The sequence below is a fragment of the Rhyacophila brunnea genome, unplaced genomic scaffold (genome assembly GCF_057557595.1).
Source record: "Rhyacophila brunnea isolate RB1 unplaced genomic scaffold, BYU_Rbru_1.0 scaffold_11, whole genome shotgun sequence".
NCBI lineage: Eukaryota > Metazoa > Arthropoda > Insecta > Trichoptera > Rhyacophilidae > Rhyacophila > Rhyacophila brunnea.
Genome location: NW_028232763.1, coordinates 12544676 through 12570627, shown reverse-complemented (window position 1 = coordinate 12570627; position 25952 = coordinate 12544676). Strand labels below are relative to the sequence as shown.

General features: G+C 33.1%; 1 protein-coding gene across 1 annotated transcript in view; it reads right to left on the bottom strand.

Annotated features, from left to right (window-relative positions):
* The window catches only part of LOC147078367 (progestin and adipoQ receptor family member 3), a 76975-nt gene that overhangs the window by 5315 nt on the left and 45708 nt on the right, over positions 1-25952 (bottom strand). Inside the window, exons 2-4 of the mRNA XM_085956883.1 lie at positions 10689-10909; positions 5152-5308; positions 253-405 (exon numbers count right to left, since the gene is read on the bottom strand). Of these exons, the coding sequence (XP_085813009.1) occupies positions 253-405; positions 5152-5308; positions 10689-10909 (531 nt within the window). The remainder of the gene's footprint in view (positions 1-252; positions 406-5151; positions 5309-10688; positions 10910-25952) is intronic.

Genomic DNA, 25952 nt, shown 5'->3' with positions numbered 1-25952 from the left:
TTTATGTGTCCACCCAGTGGAGTCTTCGAAACTTCACCTCATGTTTCTATGTTTTTGGTCATTCCCTCATGGCTGAGGATCGTGAACCCCCTGAAATTCAGTCATATTCTAAGCGACTAAGACTCTCCACCCCTCATAGTCTTCTGCTCCTCTCATGGCAGAGAGAAGGCTGCCCCCAGTAAACCAGCACCCCATTTTTATATAAAACTATTATTTTTCTGATTATTTATGTACCTATATCATATTGTTTACCTGGTGGCACCAAAATGCATAGTACACTCCAGAGGTGTAAATGGCCAGGAGTGAGAGAGCGATGCCAAACAGGTCGTACATCAGGTAATGATTGAATGTCTCTTCAGATCGGCAGGAGAATGTATGGTAGAGACTCGATAATATCATACACGCCTGAAAATAATATGAATATACTGTTAAAAATTAATCTATCTCGTAGATGCTACATCGTTGAAGATTCTACAGATTCAACGACATACACACTTCAGGGTTGGCATGGGAAGAAACACAAGACGTGTTCTATTCTCTATGTTAGACCATAGTTCCTTAACCGGTGGTCCGCAAAAATTTTCTGCAGTTCAAAAATAGTTACCTAGAAACCCAACATTTAAAATGCGCTGTAACAAAGTAGGTACCTAGTGAAATGTAAAATTTTAACCGTTTCAAAAAATGGATTGGCATTTTTTAGAAACCACAAAGATCGATTGGACCAATAACAAAAAAGATAGGCGAACAGCATGAGGGATCTTGCTATTATTGACATCTTTGGTCATCCTATTTTTTAATTAGGTGTCTGTGTTCTGTATTTCAACATCATCATCATCAGCCGGGGCCGATCCATAGCAGGATGAAGGCTTCGCCTAGCTCCATCCACTTTTCTTCATGTCGAGTATCGATACTTTTCTTTATATCAATACCGATATTTTGCGATTCTTGTTCAGAAAATCCCTTACGGACATCTTTGGGTCTATTCCATACAAAACGCGGCTATCGGCGGTAGTTAATCATTATGTATTGAGGTATTATAATTGTTACAATAAGTTAACCGTCTAAACTGTCAAAACTATCTATCTTGCTCTAAAAGTTAACACAGCCAAGAGAGGGGCTGTTAAAACATACCTAGCACTTTTTGACAGTTTGGACGGTTAACTTATTGTAGGTAACAATAATTAACTGCTTCAATACATAAATATGATAAACTAATCTCGATACTCGTACAGCATTGCCAATTTAGCGCTTTTCTTACCAGATATAGCATTTTTCAATAGGCATCTAGCTCAAAAAACTGGCTTGGGCGTTTTTACCAGCATTTTTGATGCCTTTAGCAGTTTTTTTAGCAGCTGAAAATATTCTAGATATTTAGTTTATTTATTTTCATGCCTTTTCATTATACCTACTTAATGTCGGTACCTATTGCATGTAGCGTGAGAAATAAAACAACATACCTAAATAATAGGAGCATTCATGGCCTTATAGTAAAATGGTATCATATAATTTAATGTGTGCCCGAGGCAGTGTTGACATCTTTTTCTATGCTGATTATAGTACAAAGGCGTACAAATTATAGTATTTCTAAAAAGTATATATTACAGGAACATTTTTCGTCTTCAATCCTTTAAAAGTATAGTATTTTGGTATATTTGGCGTAAAATTATAGTATTTTACATTTTTCGCAGAATTAAAATTATAATATTGTACTATAATGATAGTACGGTTGGCATCACTGGCCCGAGGTATGTAGTATATTACATCAGTTTGAGGATTATCGAAATGACATGAAACGACATTTAGTTGACACAATATAGTTGATAATTTTGAAATATATTTCTGTTAAAATGTGTGATTTTTACAAGTATATATAGACATTTTTTTCGATTTTTGCTCAATTTTTCGATACGCAAAAGGAAAAGTATTGATTTCGTTCTTGGTAGAATAAGTAAATTTATTTGCAATTTTATTTTCACAAAATCTAGCGTTTTTTATGCCAAATAGCTTGTTTTTTTCCCCCGTCTGGCATGTTTTAGTCAACGACCGTTGGCAACACTGATTGTGTATAGTATAGACCCAATGGTTTCATAAGGATTTTTCGATACTTTGGCAACGATTCTTTCTTTCGATATTATATCGATGGTGTCTTTCGATGTGACTACCACTCCCCTACTGGTATCAGCTGTGTATGCGGTGTGGTATCGAGACGAGAGTTAAGAATAAAAAGAAATGTGAATAAATAAATAATTTTGTTTCGTTTAGGCTCTAAATAACCGCAATCAAACGTGTTTCATAAACAGTTAACCCAATTTTGACAAAGTCGTGCTAACCCCGTTTTGCAATAACTTTTATTGCCGTGTCATCTTCAACGAAACATAATATTCACTGTTAACGCCCATTGACGTGCGTTATATTATATTGTTTAAATTTATGTTTAAGTTTATCAACCGGTTCGCCCTCAGAACGAGCCCATTCTTAATATAGGTACTTACACCAAATGATCACACAATTCGACATTCGATTAACACATTATAGATACCTACAACATACACATTACATTATCTTTCTCTTAAATAATTGGCGGAGGTGAAACTGTGACCGAACATCAAGCGGATTTTCTCTAAAATGTTGATAAAGGTGCATGTTTGGCATAACTTGAAAGGATTGAAAATTATACGTATGAAAAACGAAACACACAATATTACGCGATACATAAATATACTTTGTTGTAACCATGTTCGATTCCAAGAAAATCATATGAGGTTGTATCAACATTTTTTGTTTTTATGAGAAATGGATGTTAGACACTAATTGCTTTACTTATTAGGCCCATACTCTGGGTCCAATCAATAAACATCGATAAAAACAACAATAACATTTTTGCGAAGCCGTCGAGTGATTTATCGACTTTTTATATTTTACGATTCGAGAAATTCTTGAAATCAAGAATATTAAGTTTTCGATTGGTTTTTTGATTTCTCGAGAATTCACGATAGCCATTAGAAATCTACATTATTACGTAATTACCTCTTCTCGCTGACAAATTTATGACAGTCGAGGGCTTTTTTAGCCTTTTCCGGCCAAAAAAAATGCCGAGTATTTAAGAAATTAAATTTATAATCAAACTCAAGGCGTTTTCTTACCGATAAATCAGATTTTCTTAAAGTTGCAGTCGGCTGCTTGGCCTATTGACAATTTATCAAAATTCAAGATTAACTTTTTTCTGATTATTTTTCGAGAATTCTCGAGACGAGATTTTTCGATCACAACCTATAGCCCCGAGATCCCAAGAACTACAATTAATTATATTATTTATTCACTTAATCGTATGTTTAGCTTCCTCAATAATAATATGTGCCTGTTTCATTCACCCACAATTACTTACAGTCCTACAAACTTATCTGAAGAACGGTCAAAAATGGAACTACGAAGTACCATATGGATGCCATATTGGAAACGTCATTCGAATGTCAGATTCTGTCCAGTTGCGAGTCTTGATTGGGTAGTTTTCGACTATGGCTCCCCCATCCATTCTTCAGATAAGTTTGTAGGTCTGTATATGTGTTTGATTTTGTGATTGAGGGTGATTGGGTGGCTTCTGATATTATATTTTATTCTTTGCAATTGATTTTGTCCAGCTTGGCGCGGAGGCGGCTACTTCCTGTGCCTCAATTTGTTTCATGGATGTTTTAAAATTATTCCTCGGGCTCCGGGGGGGGGGGCTATCAATTTAGGAGCCTTGGCTATTTATGAGCCCTTTAGCCCTACTGTAAATGCTTCCCTTGTTTACTCCACGGGACATCACTGCATATAGTTTGATATCCTAAATGACCTAAATATTCATTAGGTTATTCTAAACTCCTTACATTGATTTATTAATTCAATGCTAATCTACAGAATATTAAATAGATGATTAAATAATCAACAGGTGTTTTGATAATATGGCAAATCAGTCAAGATGACGTAGCTTTGTATAATGTGTAGTACCTACCTTGCTTATCGACCTTTAATAACTTTCTCTTCGTATTGAATGATAAATAATTTCAAGGCACCAGCATATTAAATCTACGGTTATTGATCCGCAAAAATAAACATTTTTCCACCAATTTAACTACGAGTAGCTTTCACAAAATATCATTCATAAATCATTTGTCACTAAAATTTTCCGCCGTTTTCTTCAAATTATCGCGTTCACGGTGTGTTTTTATCACCGTGAAAGTAAATCACAAATCAGCTCAATCAGACTATATCATATGGCACGTCAATTTGGAGTCATAAACCAAATTGATTTCCAACAATAGAAAATGTCACTAGCAAAAATGCTCGTCGCTCTTCGATGTCAATTTTCTATGCTGTCTAGTTAAGATTTATTTTCATAAAGAGAAACTAAACAATAAATACATTCTAGCCAACTTAATTGTCACATTAAAACACTATTTAAATTAGATTTTATTTTATTGGTGCATGTACCAAATACTTACCTAGCCAGGCGTGAAAACAGACAATTAATTTTGAAACGGTGCAATTTTGTTTTCATTGACAGCTATATAACTATGTGCAGATGAAAGTATATATAAATAATACATATACGTGCGCGTGTACGCCTGAGAGGGTAGTTTGAAAAGTTTGTTAAACATTTTCTTTAACATTATCTATTTTTTATACCGTTTAAAAATATTTTTGTCGAACTCTACAATATAATCATTGACTGCAAGCGATGACATCCTGATTTCGGAATGTGTTATAATAGTACTACTTACACTAGTTTTTTTTCAATTGCTGCGGCAAATGCAAAAGTGTACGATTCAGATGATTATCAAACGTTTACTACATATTGTCAGATATTATGACAGAAGTCGTTTGAAAAATTCTACTTGCCAGCAGTGATTTTACATTATAAATTGTGGTACCACCATCTTATAGGAATTTACTTAATCAACTTTTCTAACTAATCTAGAGTGAAATATTGGAAGTAGAAAACATCTTAATATTATTATGTTATACCAACTATTTTTAATACAACAACAGAGTTGCGGTAGGCAATAGCCTTATGTAGGTACTTATTACAGAACGATCCACCATTTGTCTCCGAAATTTTAAACATCACAAAGTTGCAACTAATAAAATAATATACCAACTGATTTATCTTACCTGAAAGCACGAAAGCAGAATGGCCACAACCACTTTATCCGTGAAGGAAGCATGGATATTGAGTAGCATCAGGTCGTTGATGGTGAGGCCGAGGAACAGGAACCAGCCGAAGACGTGAGACCAAATGTTTATGGTTTCGTTCGTCCACCAGAAGACGCTGAAAAATAATCCAAATCGTATAATACCGTATTGCGCCATTTGCATCCTTTTCGTTATTCTGAATTCAAAAGAACCCGGCAATTTATTTAAATAATATTCGTAGTCTGTTCTCTGAGCTATTCGTACCAACCTATTAATAATTATAAATATATTGTATTATTGTTAATATTTATTAGGGATACTGTACGGCGTGTTGAATAAATAAGCCTACTTTTTTTCTCTATTTGAAATAATTATTAATTGTAAATTATTTATAAATATATAATATTGGTACTTATTATACAATTAACAAAAAACTTTGTTTAAAATTATAGTAATGTAGCTCTACCACATAAACGACAGTTCAATTTAAAATAATGTATTATAAACATTATATTCATTGGTAGAATTTTTCTAACATATATTATATTTTACAACATTAAATAATAAACTGGAAGGATATTCATTTTAAATAATGCAATAATACTTATGTTTGGAAATTTTTGAGTAGATTCGCAAAAAACACAAATTGAGGACATCTTTAAATATTCTGGTCAATCTTTTTATTCAACTGTAAACAATAATGGCATTCCATTGACAACCAAACCATATATTTTACTGACAAATTATTTTCAATGTTTTTTTTTAAACTACGCCTAATCGCACAAAATTGACATACCTACCTATACAGTAAAATATTTTTTTACATAGGCTGTCATAGAGTGAGACGAAAGATATTTAAATGAAAAAATAGATAATTATTACATTTGCAGACGTTATTTTACTTGTTATGCAATATTTTACTCTCAGATTAAATGTGTAACTTTAAAATCTATTATCTATAAAAATATTATCTCTACAAATTGAGATGAATAACAATTGATCAATCAGTATAGATTAATGTAATACAATATCACATGCCGAGTATTTGATATGATTAATTATGTATATAGTCTGATAGCAATAGGTAGGTATATGTTATTTGTGTCTGAAATAAATTCCGATTTAAGTATAGGTAAATCAGTATACAGTGGCACCATGGACACGGTAAAACCACCATACAGTTGTAGTGGTATTGTTCGCTAGCATAGACACAAGCATTGCAGAAAACTATTCCAATACAACCGCGTGTCGCCTATAGTGCCACTGTAGAACGATTTACCTATACCTCGTTATCAGTGGCGCACCCAGGATTTATTATTGGGGGGGGACGAAGGAGGAGAATGGAAATTAGTCCCATAGGCTCTTTTTCTTCTTCATATAAATATTTTTACATAATTTCACAATACACGGCGATATATTTGTACAGTTTCTCCTAGTTTTTATTAAATTGGAGGCATAGTGGCGGTAACCGTTGAGCGTGTCATCAGCGACTGGCGGATTGGAAGTGAACAGCGACCATGGTAGCCATGTGTACCTAGTATGCTTAAACATTACTTAAATAATATCGGCTGTGCTACCCGCTTGGTCAAGAGCAGTGTTTCCCAAAGTGTGGTACGCATACCCCCTGGGGTACGGGAAGAGTTTGGTGGGGGTACGCGCTGCACCGGGTTATGGCTACGCCTGGTGCAACAAGCATTAATACAACATCCATGCTAGAAGGTTTATCGCATGCCTAAGAAGAGCAATTGTTGGAATTATTAGCTTCAGACGGATTCTTGCAAAATAAATATAAGGAGTGTACTTAAACATCATTTAGGTTGCAAATTCAACATGTGTATCCAGTTTTAACAGAGAAATTCCTGAAAAACATTGCCTTTTTCAACTCCATATCTATGTGAAGTTGCTTTTCAGCATTTGTAGACATTAAGTCAAAAAAAGGAACAGCCTTTGGGTGTATAACCGCATCTCAGATTAAAATTAATAACCAGGGAACCAAATTATGATGATCTGTCGTTTCAACATAAATAATTTCATCCTTCTCATGGTTTATAATGAATGTTATTTTTTTCAATATAACTTTTATTTATATTTTATTATGAATGAATCTTATTTTTCGTTTATTATTATTTTGTTTATGTACTACAAAAGGAATATATTTTGATTGTTATTTAAGTACTTATATGCATTTTTCTTTGACGAGGATTACTCAGTGTTACGAAAATTATAGAAGGGGTACACAGATGTCGAAAGTTTGGGGAACACTGGTCTAGAGATCTACAATATTTATGCCGAATTCCACCGAAGAAAATGTTCTTTTGATTTAAACCACCACCGTAGTGGGTGTAGTCGTTCTTTTCGCCAAATGTTTATCGCAGATTTTTGGTTTTTTAATATTGAGGTTCCAAAATATTAATTGAAAATGGACAAAAAAAGTATTATTGCTTTTAAATTATAAACAACCTACTCAATACAACACAGCCTAATATCTCGTTTATCGGTCTTTTGTCTATTGCACTCGGTGTACCTACACCATGCCCCCCACATCCTGAAACGGGCCCTCAGGCTAGGGCAGTGGTCGGCAAACTGCGGCTCTTTGGCCCCTTGAGTGCGGCTCTTCCACAGATGCTCTCTGCCATATTTGACATGGCTACAAAGAAGAAGCAAAGAAAAGAAGAGAAGAGGATAACCGTAAATGTAATGTTGAATAGACCGAGACTTAGCGTTTATTCAAAACTTAAATGGCTTACCGACCTTTATTTATGTGTCAGGAAAAGTTTGCGCATTCAAATGTAGAGAGATACTACAACTAAAAACTCGTAATTTTGCGCTAAATATTCTGTCGATGATGCAAGGAAGAAAGCAGCCGAGGAGAAGAGTCAAGAAAAATAAAGTTCTGTATTTAATTAGGTACTGAATAAAATCTTTCAACAATGTTAATATTGCAAGTTTTGTGGTAAGTAAAAAGATTTCCAAGAGAGGAAATCAAGAGTAAATTGAGAAATCGATTTATTGATGAGAACCTGGAATCGTGCTTAAAATTAAATCAACAACATACGAATCTGACTTACCCAAACTTTACAAGGAGATGCAAGGCCATTATTCACATTGAGTTTGTCAGTCATTGTCATGGTTCAATTTTATGGATACCTGACTTACAATTTAATTTTTATTAATAAATAAGATCATTATTACGTATGATATTCTGTTTTATTCAGTGTACCTACCTATAATTTAATAAGAACTTAAAACTTTAACCAAAGTATATTAAGTAAATTAGCAGTGTACCTACTTACTACCTACGCATATAATTTCAGTTTAAGAAATTTGGCTCTCAAAAGAAATCTCAATCGTTGTACTGTTGATATTTGGCTCTATTGACTAATGAGTTTGCCGACCACTGGGTTAGAGTATTTGACGGGCCCCCTATCCACCGCTTAGATTAAAGACAGTGTGAAACACTACATTAACGTTTTTCAAATTGTGTTTTAGTTCAAATTGAGGGTACTTATGCAGTGAATTATTGGCGATTTTCAATACATCTACTTTAATAATGGAGCTGTCGAGTATCAACACAATATAATAATCTGAAAATATATTGGACAATTATATAATTTAAAATGTTCATAGTCATGAAGTGTAATAGACTTTTTTACTATTAAAGATAATTTATGATGTATGTTTATCTCACTTATCTGGTCAACCCGACACGCCGGCCCCCCACAGCCCGGGCCCCCAGGCTAGGGACCTATACCACTCCAGAATTCGGGTGGACACCGAGAATTTCATTAGGGAACGGGTTTCTAAAAAAACCGGACATCAGTGTTTCGAAATTTTTGTGTTAGAAATTAAAATCTAAGAAATTTTACTAAAAAGGGTGCTGGAGAATTACAAATCATTTTTTTCCGTGTTGTTTGTCTAAGCCCAAGGTATAGTTTATTGGCTTTCAATTTCAATGTGTAAAATCATTCTGATGATTTTCATATTTGGGGGGGGGGGGGCAAGGCCCCCTGGCCCCCCCCCCTGGGTACGCTACTGCTCGTTATATTGTATTATTATTAATTTATGTATTAAGAAATACTATTATTATATTACCAAGTGGTATTTTCAAGGCCGACTATATTCAGGCCTTGGCACTGAATTGCGAATTACCATGGTAGAGCTGGTTATTGATTATGATTATCTTTAAATGCAATGGGATAACCTGTTCGCAATAAATGAAAACGTTCGATTCGATATTTCGTTTAAAATATTACCATTTATTTAAATATGCAAAAATCATTATTTTCTACCGTTTACCATAATGGATATTGGATTCAAAGTATGAGCAATAACTAGCACTACCAACGAAGTGGACCTTGGGTATATTGAAATTTCTTTTTACGGTCGCACTACTAATGCGTTAGTACACATACCAGTGTTACCGTACTATAACTATAGTATTCATACTATAAATTGTATGTACGATATTTAAAAGTTATAGTACGCTCAAAATATACGAGTTTTCTTAGTATGCATAATGAAAACAAATAATTACGACTGACACAGTTTGGTGCGCACTATTTACGCCCACGATGGCCGAGCGGCTTAATCGTCGGCTTGTAATGTCGTAGGTCCCAGATTCGAATCTTGGGTTTGGCAAATACACATTTGTTTTTCAATTTGTGGTTGGAGTCAGAGTATGTACCTAATAGGTTGAGCAAGTAGCTAACATCTATTCCTCGTAAAAACAAAATCTGTTAATACAACCATCACTCCGTGGAGGCCCATAATGATCCTCCTAGGATCGAACATGGTGAGGTAGTAGTAATAATTTATGTCGAAGTTTAAAGAAAATGTTTTCGCAAATAAAAATACCACAAGCTGAGTTAAAAATTACAAAGGTTTGTTTCATATATCTATACGAAGATAGCTGGACCCACGGAATATTTGAAGATTGTACCTACTCATACAAAATACCCGGAAAAGGATTACGCTGGATAGTCGTCAGGTAGGTATGCAGAAAGTTTCTGGAGAAAGCCAATACCTACTTGTGGACCCATAAATGATGAATCCAAAATGTGTTAACCAATACAACCCAATTGGCAAGAAGGTTTATTTATGGTGGTTACCTAATTTTATAACCTCGTTTTTTAAGGCTATACTTCAGCTGAGGCATGGTCTAAAAAGACTGTTATGTTTATTGTTATATTAGTAATAATAATAATATATTCATTGACATGTTTTCTTTTTCGAGTAAATGGGTAACGTTTTTTAGTCATCTTTACACAATTTAAGACTATATTCCTCCGACGCCATCACAAAACAAATTGACGTGCTCACAGCTCGACTATCACCGATTGGCAACGAGTGCGAAATTTCGTTCCATCTATAATAGATAGTTGTTGAATAGATAGATAGAGTAGATAGAGTGAGAGAATTGATAGAGTAGAACAATAATTGTTGAAAATCATTTGTCGTTTCACTGATGTATGCTCTTAACAAACTTCCATAAATAATAATAAATAACATTAACTAACCTCTCCCAGCACAAGTTCGTGGGAAGATATTTTCTGTAACCGGTTCGTATAAACGGGTTGTGCTGGAGGTAGGCTGGTGCCTCCTCAAACCTGAGGAGCTGGCGCAACTTAGCATATTCTTCTTCTTCCGCCGTTAGCTGCTCGGGTTCGGGCGATCGCTTTCTTTTGATGCAGCGCCCGTTCTTTCTGCCGGATTCCTTGCATAGTGCTGAGCTTTCGTCCTAAAAATCGAAAAAATAAGATATTATTACTTGTATATAGATCATTTATTCGACAACTAACAAGTTCTGAATAAGAATTACAGTTCACGATATATTTAATTAATTAAGTACACATAATCAGTGATGTCTCTAGGCAAAGTGCCGCCTTTTAGTAGGCTTAGAATGAGAGGGTCCCTTTCATTTGTAGTTAAAAACTGTCTGCAATTTCTTCAACAGATAAGTACACCGAAAATCTTTCAATTTATTGACATACACGCCATCTATTGAGAATATTTTATAGAAAACCTACTCTGAAACAGTGGTGGTTTAGGTACTTGGAGGCCTGTGGCGCTGACAGGTTTGGATGCACCCCTGTGAAAATGTGCGATAAACGGCCATTACAATATGTATTACAAAGGGTAGATATTACAATAAAACAGTAATAATTACACTGTCTGGATTTTTATGTCATGATTATTTTAAAACTAATATGTTGATTGTCTGCTTCTTGGAAAACCGGCACTGCTCTCAAAAGTTGTATTATTAATTGTAATCATTCCCTCATTCGACGCCCTTTATAATATGCCTCCCATATGCAACGCATGGCCTGCTTACCCCCCACGGGACGTCACTGCACATGATTAATAGAAAAAACGTTGGTTATTTTTACATTTTGATTTTCTTCATATAAAGTATTTTGAACGAAGGTTTATTGATCAAAGGGGCCCGTAAACAAGCATCAAAAATTGAAGATTGCCGGTACAATTATTGTCAAAGAATGGTGCAACTATTGCCCCGGCCCAGTTGCTGGACAATGTATGGCCTGACATCAGTGAGGCCGATGTATTTTGTGCGTACACGTGAATGAAATTTCTACACCATATAATCACATAAACAAATCCAAAATGAAAGAAGGATTTGGATTGGGTCCTACTTAAACAAACGTGAAACCAGGAATTATTTATTGATAGTTATTTATTTAAAAACTTTAAAAGAATGTCAAAATTTGACGTTTAGTGAAATTTGACGTTTGTGCAGCTTTGATAGATGGCCTTTTCATATTGGGATTATATAGTTTGGCTTCAACGTTCCATAGCTCCGGACGTAAATAAACCTCATTAATAAGCTCCAATACCCTGTTTTTTGTCCATTTATTCATTGGAACATTCATTTAACAATCAATGTCTTGTCTAATCGGCTGTCACTAATGTTTTTATTGTTACTAGGGGTGAGGTCAAACAGAGACACACATATGGAGCAGAGCGAGAATGACATAGATTTATCTAGCAATTATTGCCGTATTTTCGATTGCGTTCGATATTCGATATATCGACCAACCATGCTGCCAGAACCAAGACTAGAACGTAGACTACTATTTTCGTATTTTGGGGAACTTTTAACAGCAACACAATTGCCGTATCATATTGCCGTTAAAAAGTTGCTCGTTTACGAGCCCCTTTAGATATGATGCAAAAATACATTTACATTCAGTAAGTGAGTAAGGGAATGAAAGATTAGTCAATTCTGTTTTAATATTGTTTATGGACAAATGTTTGATTTCAAAAGATTTTTTATGAGTTTTTATTTTGAAATTGAAATTAATTTTTACTTCTCTATAAAAATATTAGTTTTTTGTTTTTGGTTTTCATTTTAACAGTGCGTGTTCGAATCTATGTTTACGTTTTGTTTTATCATATTTTTTGTTGCCAGTTATTATTGTTTTATACCAATAATATTTAGACTATTTACGATCCGTAAAAAAATAATAAAATTTAGAAGCGATCGAAAATAATTGGCAAAAAATATACTTTTTATTCAATATAAACCGTTAACCCACTAACGTGATTTATAATATTTAAGTGAATTGTGTACAAATACTTAATCATTTATATTTTTATAGCAAGAGAAATTTTCGCGGTAAATGAGTACCTACATCGACTATTATTATTTTCATTACTAAAACTTGACGCACTTTTGATTTGGAAATGTATTTTTTTTCAAATTTCCACCGCTAAAGTGAAATTTAATCGCCTTCGTGTACCCAGGGATGCAGCAAGGTGTCTTAGTGCCCGGCGACATAACGAAAAATGGTGCATCCTTAGACTATGGGTGCATCTCATCAGCTTATGTAAGTAATACAAAACTTACACCTATGCACAATTGCATCCAGGGAACTCAGAAATAAATCTGTTCTGTGATGGTAACACAATGTGCAATTCATCACAACATTTTTTGTGGATTAGAAGAAATTATTGGAGTACATAGGTACTAAAGTTGGTGCCATAGTCTGAGAAACATTGTCTCAATGCGTGCTATGACACGTATTCGTATTATCGTCACATGAGTTGTCTAGAGTCATAAGTGTCATAACTCACATATTCCAAAAATCGAGTTTTGAGATAATCGCAAAAGCCTCCAGAGCACCGTTTTTTGTAATTAGAAGAAAAGTATTGAACTCACTTGAATACAATGACATTAATAATGGACAACGCACTAAATACAGTAACTAGCAATTAAATTCACGCACAGCGACATTCGCACATGTATAGGTAGACGTCACGCAATTTCCATTATGCGATATCACGCATTGGGAATTTATAGCAATATCACCTTTATTGTAATGGCGTTAGAACAGATTATGCCATTCGGCAGACCCGACAAAAAAGTGAGTGTCATTTTTATTCCCAGATGATTCGTCCATATTAATGTCATTGCTTGAATATGAGTGAGTGAGTCGATTATCATTTTTTTTTTTAATAATTTATATAATACTCATATTATGAGGTTGCAGACACAGCAAAATATGAGAAATACAGCTCTACGATTGATTAGAATAGTCTTGATGACAGAACTCACATTATTCATTGAAAAATGTGAGTTATGATACCTACAGTCAATTTTGTTAACAATTTTCACATGGTTTAAACTTTAAAGTGACTTTCGATTGCCAATTATTTTTATTTATAGATATAGATTAATGCCTTTAAAATCAATTGGTATATTTAACTCAAAAATACCAAAATGGCAAAATGTGAGTTATGACTCTAGGATCTAGGGCCTAGGCGACTCACGTTGTCTTTAAAATATGCACTACTGATTTAACAATACTCTTCAAAAACATTTCGTTGCCAAATGATTCTGAATATGTATTACTGTCACTATTTCTCGACATAGAAAGATTTCAGTGAAATTTCACACCTTCTCGCCAGCCCATGTTACGCCCGTCCAGCGCTCGAAATGGAAAATTTCACGAACCGGAGCGCTCGATAATTTTATGAAAATATTAACGTTGTTATCTAATTGTATATGTATTTTATAAAAAAATAAGTCTGTTAGATTTTTTATTATATGGCATATCTAGCTCATACGGTCAAATTAATATTTCCACGAGACGGAGCGACAATTTTGGAGATTTTATGAACCGGAACGGCGCTCCGGTACGTTCCGGTCCATTTCGAGACCTGCGCTTGTCCCTTACTGCGACTAGATAAGTAGATATGTCATCCACAATAATTATACATTCATATCTTCGTACCTTCGGCTTTATTACAGAAGATGGTGAACACTTGAAATTACCATAAATTCAGTAATTATCGGAAGAAATACCAGTCTAGTGAACTCCCGTTCCCTTCTACACCACAGTATTGTGACAGTTGACGTTGTTACAACTGTACTATACCAACAACATACCATAATTGCGTAATCAATGAGATCCTCCTCTGTAACTCAGTATAGTACTAAGAGGTAATGCTGCCCTCTGCCTGTCTAATTTCAGTCCCCAAGACTCCAAATGGCGTACTGAAGTCAATCATACGCACATAGCCAACGGTTCACATTAGTTCTACCGCCCTGATTATTGAAGAAAGTGACTGACGCGTGACTTTTGAAGGAAGGTGGGCTGTGGGAGTTAACTGAAAAAACGTCCTATGAAAACCATCATCCCTACAAGGGGGGAGCTGACAGGGCTCTAGCCTAGGGGCCCGGCGTGACGGGTCTAACATATAAATGAGACAAACATCCATCACAATTTTGCACAAATAGTAAAAAAAGTTGCCTGCGGCGCTATTTCACTTCAAGAGTAGTGGTTGTGCGATGCAATTTTGATTATTAATTGTGTCGATACTACTCCATAATAATTCATGTGGATGTGTTCATGAACATAAAAAATCGATCAGTACACCGAATACTCTTAATTTAACCTCGAACACCATTTGGACGCTACTTTAGAGGGTCACACTGCCTTTAATTATTGTTTGCATGTTTTCTTAGGAGATTTGATAGACTTGGATACAGCATTTATATCCGTACCTATGTGAATCCTAAATTAAAGACGGATGACTTGTTGCTCAAAATAGATATATCTCTGTTGGTATTTTTTTACATTTGAGATGTCTTAACGTTACTCAAATTTATATTTATTAAAAAGGTAGATTATTATTGTATGGAAATTTCGCCACTGTGGCTGACTATATTAACCGGTTATATGCCGGGAGTTTTAGTATGGCCGTGCATGAAGGGCCGCGATTTTCTTTTAAAAAATAAAATCTAATAAATATATATTTTTTGGCAATAAATTAATAGTATATCATATAGATTTACCAAATAAATGCACTATTTGTCATCTGCTTCGCCATTTATTAAAAAAAATCAAAACCAAATATTTTACAAAACGTCAGGGTTGTCACAAAACTTACACACGATTATAAAACTATCATAAAAGAAATAAACTATAAAATCACAATATTCCAGTATTCCACCCGTGAAACAAAGTTTGGTTAGCAATGCAAATATCACGAGACAACTGACTGATATTGTGAACACGTGTGTGTCAACCCTGCTGAGCGACACATATCGGTAACGAGATGAAGCTATTTTAAAACACTGATTTTAAAACAGAAAAAAGTTTGTGCAAATACGAAAATATTACACCATGATTCCAAGAGATGTTGCTGTGTATACCATATGTTTGAATTATTAAAATAATTGTCATTGGATAGTAAAAATAGGTATCAAAGTGGACCGTATATATACGGTCATTTGCTATGGCCGGCACTACGCCCACGGAATTGTAGACCGTATATATACGGTCGTGGCATCTAACCGGTTAATACCTACCATATATATTTTAAAACAAACTTAAAATGCAAAAAAAATATATATTTCACGACAATTGCGACATTGTATTATTCATAATATTGTAATCGATAAAATATTATGATAAGAGGTAAATGTCCTCGAGTGATAAAGGTGCCAAGGTCAAAAAGAATATTCAAAATGATATAAAGACCTATCACTCCGCATATAAAATAGCTCCAATCGTCAATTTAAACCCGTACGAAATTATTCTTTGCATGTCTCGTCAGAGTCAGACGAACGTGACCAGGTGCAAGCAACGGACACGTTGTTCTGTTTGTGCCAACAAAATATATTATTCATAGTAAATCGATTATTTTAGTTTAATTAAATCATATCGCTATACAATGTTCTTGCTATACTCATATATTTTAAGATATACAATTTTTTCAGCGAAGTGTTTATTGGGGGACGGTAATACAATCGTGTAACGAGTAATTGGGAAGTGTGCCGCAAGATGTCATCCTATTTTCATTAGAAGTCTTCTTAGTGATTTTTTATAAAAAGTAATATTCTCGTACATTTTTTTTCACGTGTTTATTCTATAAGCTTAATATAGCTTAATAAAAAGACACCATTTTAGTAGGTAGGTACATCTTGACGTTTAAAAACGAGATGCAGGTAGATAGGTACTACATATTATTATTAAATTGTTGATGCATATTCGCAACGTAATAATGTCAGTATTTTTTTTTCACATAATAGATTATGAATTATTATTTACGGTTCTGAAGATTTTAACTATTCTTAAGGTAGCCTGAGTCAAAACTTCTTGTCAAATTATTGTTTAAAATTAAGTAAGTAGATACAAAAATTCTGACCAGCGTGAATTGAGTTTTTTTATGTTTTAAATGGCTACTAATTCAACCACACTAAAAACATTACGGAATCCACAATGTCAAGTATTGAAATACAAGATACATGGATATTATGCATTTCTCTAGTTTATGTACAAACTCTTTGATACGTTTTTAATGTAGCTTACACAAAATTGTGTTTTATATTTTAAGTTGCGATCCGTGAGTTTAGTACCACTGATAAATGAGACTAAGATAACGTGATATTACTATTGTTCAGTGGCAAAGACTGCCTGTTGGATGGAAAATAAACAATTATAACAAAGCAGTGATCAACGTATTATTACGTTAAATACCTGCAACCTGCAATAGATAGGTATATTTTCATACTTTAGTAGCATTATGCCGGGTCCACACCGAAAACAAGTCGCGCGACAACTCGTTAAATTTTACGATAAGCATGATAATTATCGTAAAATTTCTTAAGCAATTATGATAATTATCGTAAAATTTAACGAGTTGTCGCGCGACTTGTTGCCGGTGTGGCCCCACTTTTATAGCACTTGTACACGTGTATGGATTTCATACGTCATGCAAATTGTAACTATCGCGTGACAATTCAGAAGCCGCTATTGTTTTGATCCAAGCATGCAGTCTGCATGCAGTCTTACAACACGCACAATAATACGTGTTTACATTTGCATTTTATCGTTATGGTCAGGACAATACGTACTGTTGCCAGTAAATCTATAAGATAAATCATAATATAAATCCAGAGCTATTATTGGCGATTAATTTTATATCATTTATAGAGGCCCCTAGTTTCTCGCGCTATATTTTCAATGATACACATCGGTACTGTGATGGCAAACGGTTATAACTGCTGTTTACACAATTTTATAGGAAAGCAAAAACAAAGGTCTGACAAGTTAATTTATAAGATATTTTGAAGTATTTTATATCAAAATAAGCGGAATTAGCATCCCAACACAAACCTGTAAATTTAAGATTTATTGTTATCTTGCATTTTAAGCTGATATATCTTTTTGCCATAACAACTTTTTCACATTTCGTCAGGTGCATCTTTTAAGATTACTTTGTGACCAATAAAGTTGCAGCTCTAATATTTAGCCACATCAAAAAATGTACCTACAATTTGGTATAGTGTGGTCAAAAAGTGAAAAATAAAACTGCAGTTATAACCGTCTGCCATCACAGTACCGCAGGGCTCGAAATGGACCGGAGCGCCGTTCCGATTCGTGAAATCGGTAAAATTATCGCTCTGTCTCGTGGAAAAAAATAATTTCACTGTCTGAGCTAGATAGGTCATATGACAAAAAAAATAAACACACATATTTTTTTTTAAAATACACATAAAATTTGATAAATGCGAGTATGTTAATATCTTCAAAGAATTGTCGAGCGCTCCGGTTCGTTAACTTTTACATTTCGAGCGCTACAGTACCGACATGTAATAATAAAAAATCAATTTTTCACAATTGGAGTTATAATACTATTTAATAGCGAGTCTTTATCTCTGGTCCGTTCTATATACATAAGAAAAAGTTATTTATTTCATATTATTATGTTTGGCAACATAATATGCAAAATATTGTATACTTACAGGCTTCAGCCTTTTTATTCTCAATTTTTATGTTAATTTGTTTTGTTAAAATATCTTTCCTCATTCTTAAATAAATTAACGTGATTACGAGAGATATAATAATTGGATGAAGAAATCCTAGCAACGTGTATGTTTATTTGTATGTATGTGAAAATTTTATTACGAATTAAGGCGCAGTCGGTCGAATGGTAACCTAATTTTTGCGAGAAATATTGTTACAATGTTACATAATGGTCAAAATATAATAATTATACATATTTACCTATTCCAAAATATATATTGCAAAATATTATGTGAAATGGCAAACGCGTTGTTTTAATCAATTTTATTTTCAAAGATAGTAAAATTATGCAAAATCGGTTATGTACATAATTGATATGAGGTAATAACCTTGAAACCACCATGCGAATGAGGATGTCTTATCGAAATAAAACGTGATTAATGTTTGGTATTGCGTCAAAAGAATGTATCGAATCGATACCAGTATTGTAAAGCCCTTTTTCATGTCCTCTTAAATGTAGGTATATTATGTAAAAATACCGTAAAAAACTTACGAATATGTCGATAAAAATCAGGGACATCCCGTAGGGTAAGCAGGTCATGCGTTACTTAGGGGTGGCACATTATAAAGGGCGACAAACGAAGGAATGAATACGAATAATATAACTTTTGAGAGCAGTGGCAGTTTTCTTTGTTTAAAAAATAATGGAAGCATTCAAAATGTTGGTAACCTATCCTATGTTTTATTGTAATATCCAGTGGCGTTGTATCGTACAGGAAAAATGTTCACAAGGAGGGCATCCAAACCTGTCAGGGTCTCAGATCTACACATGTACCTAAAAACACAGCTGTTTGATACTATGTTTCGTGGAAATGTTCTAGTATCTCAGTAGATGATGACTAATAATATAGATCGGTAGGTATCCAACAAATTAGCATTCAATTTGAGACTTAAAATGAAGAGGGATGGCATTTTAAGTCAACTTAAGGGCGGCACTTTGCCCATAAAAACTGATAAAAAGTATCAATAGTATTGACAATACAATAATAAAATTAAATCACATGTAGTAGATATTTTCATTATGATTTAGCAGGTGTTGTACTCGTACCTATAATTATATTAATTTCTTCTGATTAAGCAAGCTCAAAAAAATCACCTACGTATTGTCAATATTTACTAACAAGGATTTTTTTATAACAATCTTTATCGTTATTATTATAATTAATAAATATGAAACAATGAAATAAAGAAAGAAACATTGTAATTTAAGAATTGTAATATGTATTATAATATAAAAAGTAGATGTAATATTTTTCAATAAATTGTTAGACAATACGAGTAGGTATAAGGATTTTAATCGGAGTTTTCGTATATTTTTAAACATTTTTAGTTAAGTGTGCTACTTTTGTTAACAAAAATTGGATATCTCAGATAAACACCACGTGAAAGCTAATGCCGGGTTGACATTATTATCTATATCGGGAGTTCGGGATCAAAAAATCAAGCGGAATTGCAAATTCTAATCAACATTTTTTTACAGATAAGGGGTCGTCCATTTATGACGTCACACTCTAGGGCGGAGGGAGGTGTCAAAAATGTGACGTAATATAGACAGGGGGTAAAAGTTTATGTGACGAAATGTGACGATGGGGGGGGGTTAAAAATACCCAAAATCGTGTGACATCATAATATGTGGACGGCCCCCAACAGATTGTTGTAAACAATCAATTTTATAACGATTATGTATACCTACAAAGTTTACGTAAAAGATCTTCATAAAGATAATTATTAAGACATAATTAATGACAATGACGAGTTACGAATATCTTTTATTTTTTGGTTGAGAACATTCAGACCAATATGTAGATACTATTTATTATTCTCCTTTATACAATTCTACGTATCTGATATTATACTATGCTGACTTATCGGTTATTACATAGGTATATGACACCATTAGGGTTCATCTCAATTTCAGTTTATTCATTTATCTCCTTTTCTATTATTACTTATAGGTATTCAAATGTATACGTATATATCATCTTCGGTCGAATTATGACAAGTGAAAAATTAAAATAGGTACTTACTAGAATATTTTTCAATAATATAAACCCTGTAAACCAAGTTGCAATAGTAAAAAAGTTATCATCAATTAATACTCGTGTAAGAGCTCATAAAACTGTATACCTACCTATCTAAAAATTACAAATATTGCACTTATCACAATTTGATAAAAACAGACATAATAAAAAGGTAACTTATGCACTTAGTAACTGAGCATGCAACGCAATTCTTTTTAATACCACGTTTTTCTTAGCTCGTATTCTTGTTTGTCCGGTGGTTGTTTATTTATATTTGAAACTTTTAGAATATATCAGAACACGATGCCGATGCATTCTTTTAATACTTTTAGCCATCTTTAAGTAGAATTGAATCCATTTTCAGTTAATTCTGTTTTGTATGAAAAGTTATTTCGGAAGAAATCCGTAATCCAATCCACTCATATTGGTGGCTAAGGGGTGGTCCTAGCAACTAAATTATTAATATATACGTGCGTTATATGGAAATCAAAATGACATTTCAGTATTCTATATTTGTTTGTTGTAAAATATCAAAAAATGATTTGTTGACCTGCCTTATTTGTCTTAAATTATTAATACATAGAATTGTCAAGTTTATATGATTCAACAGAAAATTTAAAAACGTGGTAAGTATATAAAAAGTTCTTTTTATCTTGTAATTATTTTAAATTAAGTACAGACTTTATTCATTTCAAATTCAAATTCCGAATTCGCATTGAATTGCCATGTTCTATTATGACGTTGATCCACGTACGTTTTAACAAGTTTTCTTTGCGTACGTCATAATAATAATAACGTTAGATGCGAAGCCGAGATTGACGTGTAAGTAAGTAATCGTTCGGTACTGATTTTACAAGGCAACTTTCTTAATTTGCCAACATCGTAACAAACCAGTTTGATAGAACATTATTCGTCTATCCGTGAGTCAATTTTACTGTATCTATCTTTTGGCTCATGTGCGAATTGTTAGTATGCCACATAAACATAGTCGCCATTGCAATGTTGTGATGTTAGGTTAAGGGTCCGCTGAAGAGCTCGACATTCAAAAATAATTCAGTATGAAAAGGACCTCGGCGTCGTAACTACGTTAATTTAAATCGATCTTTTCGCAAAAATCACTAATCATCGGAGATTTTATTTCAAGAAACATTATTATTATTACTGATATTGTCTGCCGCGCGGAGCATTATTATTATTTTATGAACACCTGCGAGATGAAGCCGATCAGAAAACAGGGCTGTCAAAATAATATTAAGCATTAATATTTTTAAAATGTTAATTTCATCATAGTTTTTAATCAAACCTGTGCAAGTACGTACTGATAACTTGGGTGGATTTTGTAGCAAACATACTATTGATATATATACGGGTATATTAGTATTAAAACCCAATTCAAATTGAACATAGGTTGATACTCAAATACTATTATAGTATGTTTATGATTTCGAGAAAATAATACGATGGTATAATTAATCCATATTAATTATTTGAAAACATTACATTCGCACTTTGCAAAGATAACATCAAAATGTGTATATACTTATCTAAATGACGAATGACATGCATGAGTGAGCACGGCTGAAAGCTTGGAAATGTGTTTTTTTCTATTTCAAAATCTTTTAATTGTGTATTATTTTATAACAAATTCAATGCCAACTTCATATAACTAATAAAAAATACTGTTTGTTTCTACGAATAAAAAAAGACAGGAAGGAAGATGTGTACAAATCACGGCAATCAGAAAGGCCGGCAAATATGGCCGACAATGCGTGATACACAAACATGAAATACACAAAATTACAAACACATTCGAAGTTTGCCGCACACGTACAGACCACGTGATATTTGTTTACGCAAAATCGTCGCTTTTCAAAATGGCGAATTTGATTGCCAGATTTTACTGCGATGAATCAGTATGTTCCTTCTTGTCTTTTTTTATTCGTAGGTTTGTTTACTATGTACACCGAGAAAATTCCATTTATAAAATCGGAAACGAATTTTAAAGAAGAGTTTTGGAATAGGTATAATGCAACCAAAACTGGAAAAAATTCTATCATGGGTGTTGACTTCCTGAATTAGTTAACCCCAGGTCCATGCCACTACGTGAACCACAGTGGATATTAAGCCATTTCCACACTGGCAACAAGTTGCTGGCAACCTCATTAAATTTTACGATACTTACCATAATTGTAATGTTTTCAAATAATTGATATGGATTAATTATAACATCGTATTATTTTCTCGAAATCATAAACATACTATAATAGTATTTGAGTATCAACCTATGTTCAATTTGAATTGGGTTATAATAATAATATACCCGTATATATATCAATAGTATGTTTGCTACAAAATCCACCCAAGTTATCAGTACGTACTTGCACAGGTTTGATTAAAAACTATGATGAAATTAACATTTAAAAAATATGAATGCTTAATATTATTTTGACAGCCCTGTTTTCTGATCGGCTTTACATCTCGCAGGTGTTCATTAAAAAAATAATAATGCTCCGCGGCAGAAATTATCAGTAATAATAATAATGTTTCTTGAAATAAAATCTCCGATGATTAGTGATTTTTGCGAAAAGATCGATTTAAATTAACGTAGTTACGACGCCGAGGTCCTTTTTATACTGAATTATATTTGAACGGCGGGCTCTTCAGCGGCCCCTTAAGGTGGAATGGAGTGTTATACTTCTATGCCAAAGGCAATTGTTTTAAACTGTTTCATGGCACCCTTATTGTATTAAAGATTCTTTTTGAGACTGAGCAGATTGATTTTGGCGCGTCGCTCTATAAAAAAATTGATTTTGGCGCGAAAAGCCATAAATTCTAACTATTTTCAATTTGTATACAATTTTGCTTTATTGCATTTATTTTTCGTAAATAAGCTAGATACTTATTTACAAATTATAATTACCTACACAAACATTATCAATTCAAAATTTTAATAATTTATTTGATGATTAACATTCACATTGAATAAGCTTTTAAAATAAATTTGGTGGGTAGGTTAAACACCCTCTTTGGTGTAATATTGTATTGGTATCCTTTTATATTATTTCATGCATAGGTTAATCAATTTGTTATATAATTTGTAAATATTTGGTATGTTTTTATTACTGTTTCGATGCCTTCTTTTAAATCTTCTGACGAATCGATCACATCACCTGCGTCAAAGAAAATCGCCGCTGTTTCACGGTTTTCTAAAATATATGTTTTCTTTAGATGTGTCTTCAGCTAAATATATTACATTATTTTGTTCTTGTTTAAAAATGGCGATTGAAAATTGTGGTAAATCAGTGCTAGTTTTAATATTTTGATAGTAGATCATTGCCTACTTTAAGTTTGATATGCCTGTTATAAGATAGATGATCAAACGCTGCAGATATGATGTGATGCATTTTTTTCCGAATATAGCAGGGGGTCACAACTGGCAAGCTACTTGAATATCGATGTTCTAACATTGACACCTCGTATCTGACATTTAATATTTTTGACATGGGGTAGTGAAAATATTATACAAAAACTATTAAATAAAAACAAATAATTACAAGACAAAAATAACTTTTTATATACCGCGTTTTTAAATTTTCTGTTGAATCATATAAACTTGACAATTATATGTATTAATAAATACTTTTTTTTTGTACTTGATAGAAATACTGAATAATTATAGAAAACTGAAAAGTCAAAATGACATTTCATATTGATTTCCGTAGTAACGCACGTATATATTAATAATTCAGTTGCTAGGACCCCTTAGCAACCAATAATAGTGAGTAGTAAATATTACTTTTAACGATTTTTTTCCGAAACATACAAAACAGAATTAACTGAAAATGAATTCAATTTTGCTTAAAGATGGCCAAACATATTAAAAGAATGCATTGTCGCCGTGTTCTGATATATTCTAAAAGTTTCAAATGTCTAGCTAGTCGGGAGGTTAGTAAAAAATCTTCAATCGTCTAATACAAATCTTGGACAAACAAGAAAAAATTTGTACTGGACAAACAAGAATACGAGCTAATCAAAACGTGGTAATAATAAAATACGCGTAGTGCTAAAATAATGTAGTTTATTTTTTAAGGTAAGTGCGACGTTTTTTTAAGTATTTTTAATTCCTCCTTTCGAAAATATTGAATGTCAGATACGAGGTGTCAATGTTAGAACATCGGTATAATAAAAGGCTATAACGACTCGAAAAAGATTCAGAGCCCGTGGTTTAATAGCGCAGTATCTTTATAAGGCACCAAAAATGTTTTCATCGCTGGAAACGGGACAGTTAAAAAAACTGCAAGAGGCATCGTTTCAAAATTCACGCAAGAGACGATTTACCGGTCTACTTACGCGCGAGTGGTTCTATTTTGGTTAGACACAAGTTCAGAATTATTAAAAAATAAATAGTAATAATACTAATTATTCTCGATGAAAGTCTGTCGCACAAAACGGGTTAAAAAAAATTAGCCGGGTAAACTTTTTTTCGAGGTCTATGTTAAAAGTTTAATCAATTATGAGCATGGAGAAAGTCAATTGCAATGCTGGTATAAACTATTATAATATGCATTGATAATTTATACTATTAATGTATAAAATAGTAATATTTAATGATATTGCATTGATCTGTTTTAAAGTAATAATAGAAAGTGAACTGTTTGAGAACGTAAATCTTTTTAATTGTTGGTTGGAATACTTTCATTGATCTGACTATTATTATGTATTTTGGTTGAGATATATAAAACTTGTTTTCGATAAATCAATAAATTAATATTAAGACTGGACTAACATTTCTAATATTTTCTTTGTTGACCAAAGTCGTTAATGTGAGTTAGGTGCTAGCTAGAGGATACGGCGTAAAAGTCAGTGTATCGTAAGTCCACATGACTAACAATTTCGAAAAAAAATGTTAATGGACTTACAGGTTTATCGTTTTGTAAATTTTAGTTTTCGGTTATAAATAGACTGAAAGATGAATTAGTTATGAAAATATGACGATTTGGATTTAAATTTAAAATCTGTTTTAACCAAGTTTTAGCACACTGGCATTGAGGTACAATTATTTCAGTGGCGTGCAATCCATAGATGCTCGAGATGCGGCGCAACCCCATAAGTAATTGATACTATGCAATTAATAATATTATTTACTGTGCAATTGTTTGATAAACTTTACTTGACATTTTTTCAATTAATATTTCTATATTACGTAAATATTTTTAGAATATGTCAAAGTTATCAATGCTAAACCACCACACACCATGCCACTTCATCAACCGCACGCTAAGATTCGATCAATTACAAAATACTATATATACTTAGAAATATATGTATTTGTAACAGCATCACCAGAAACAAAAGTCATCGCACGCTATTGAATTATAATATTATACTTATATAAATAAAATTGATTAGTAAGTTATAACTACATATC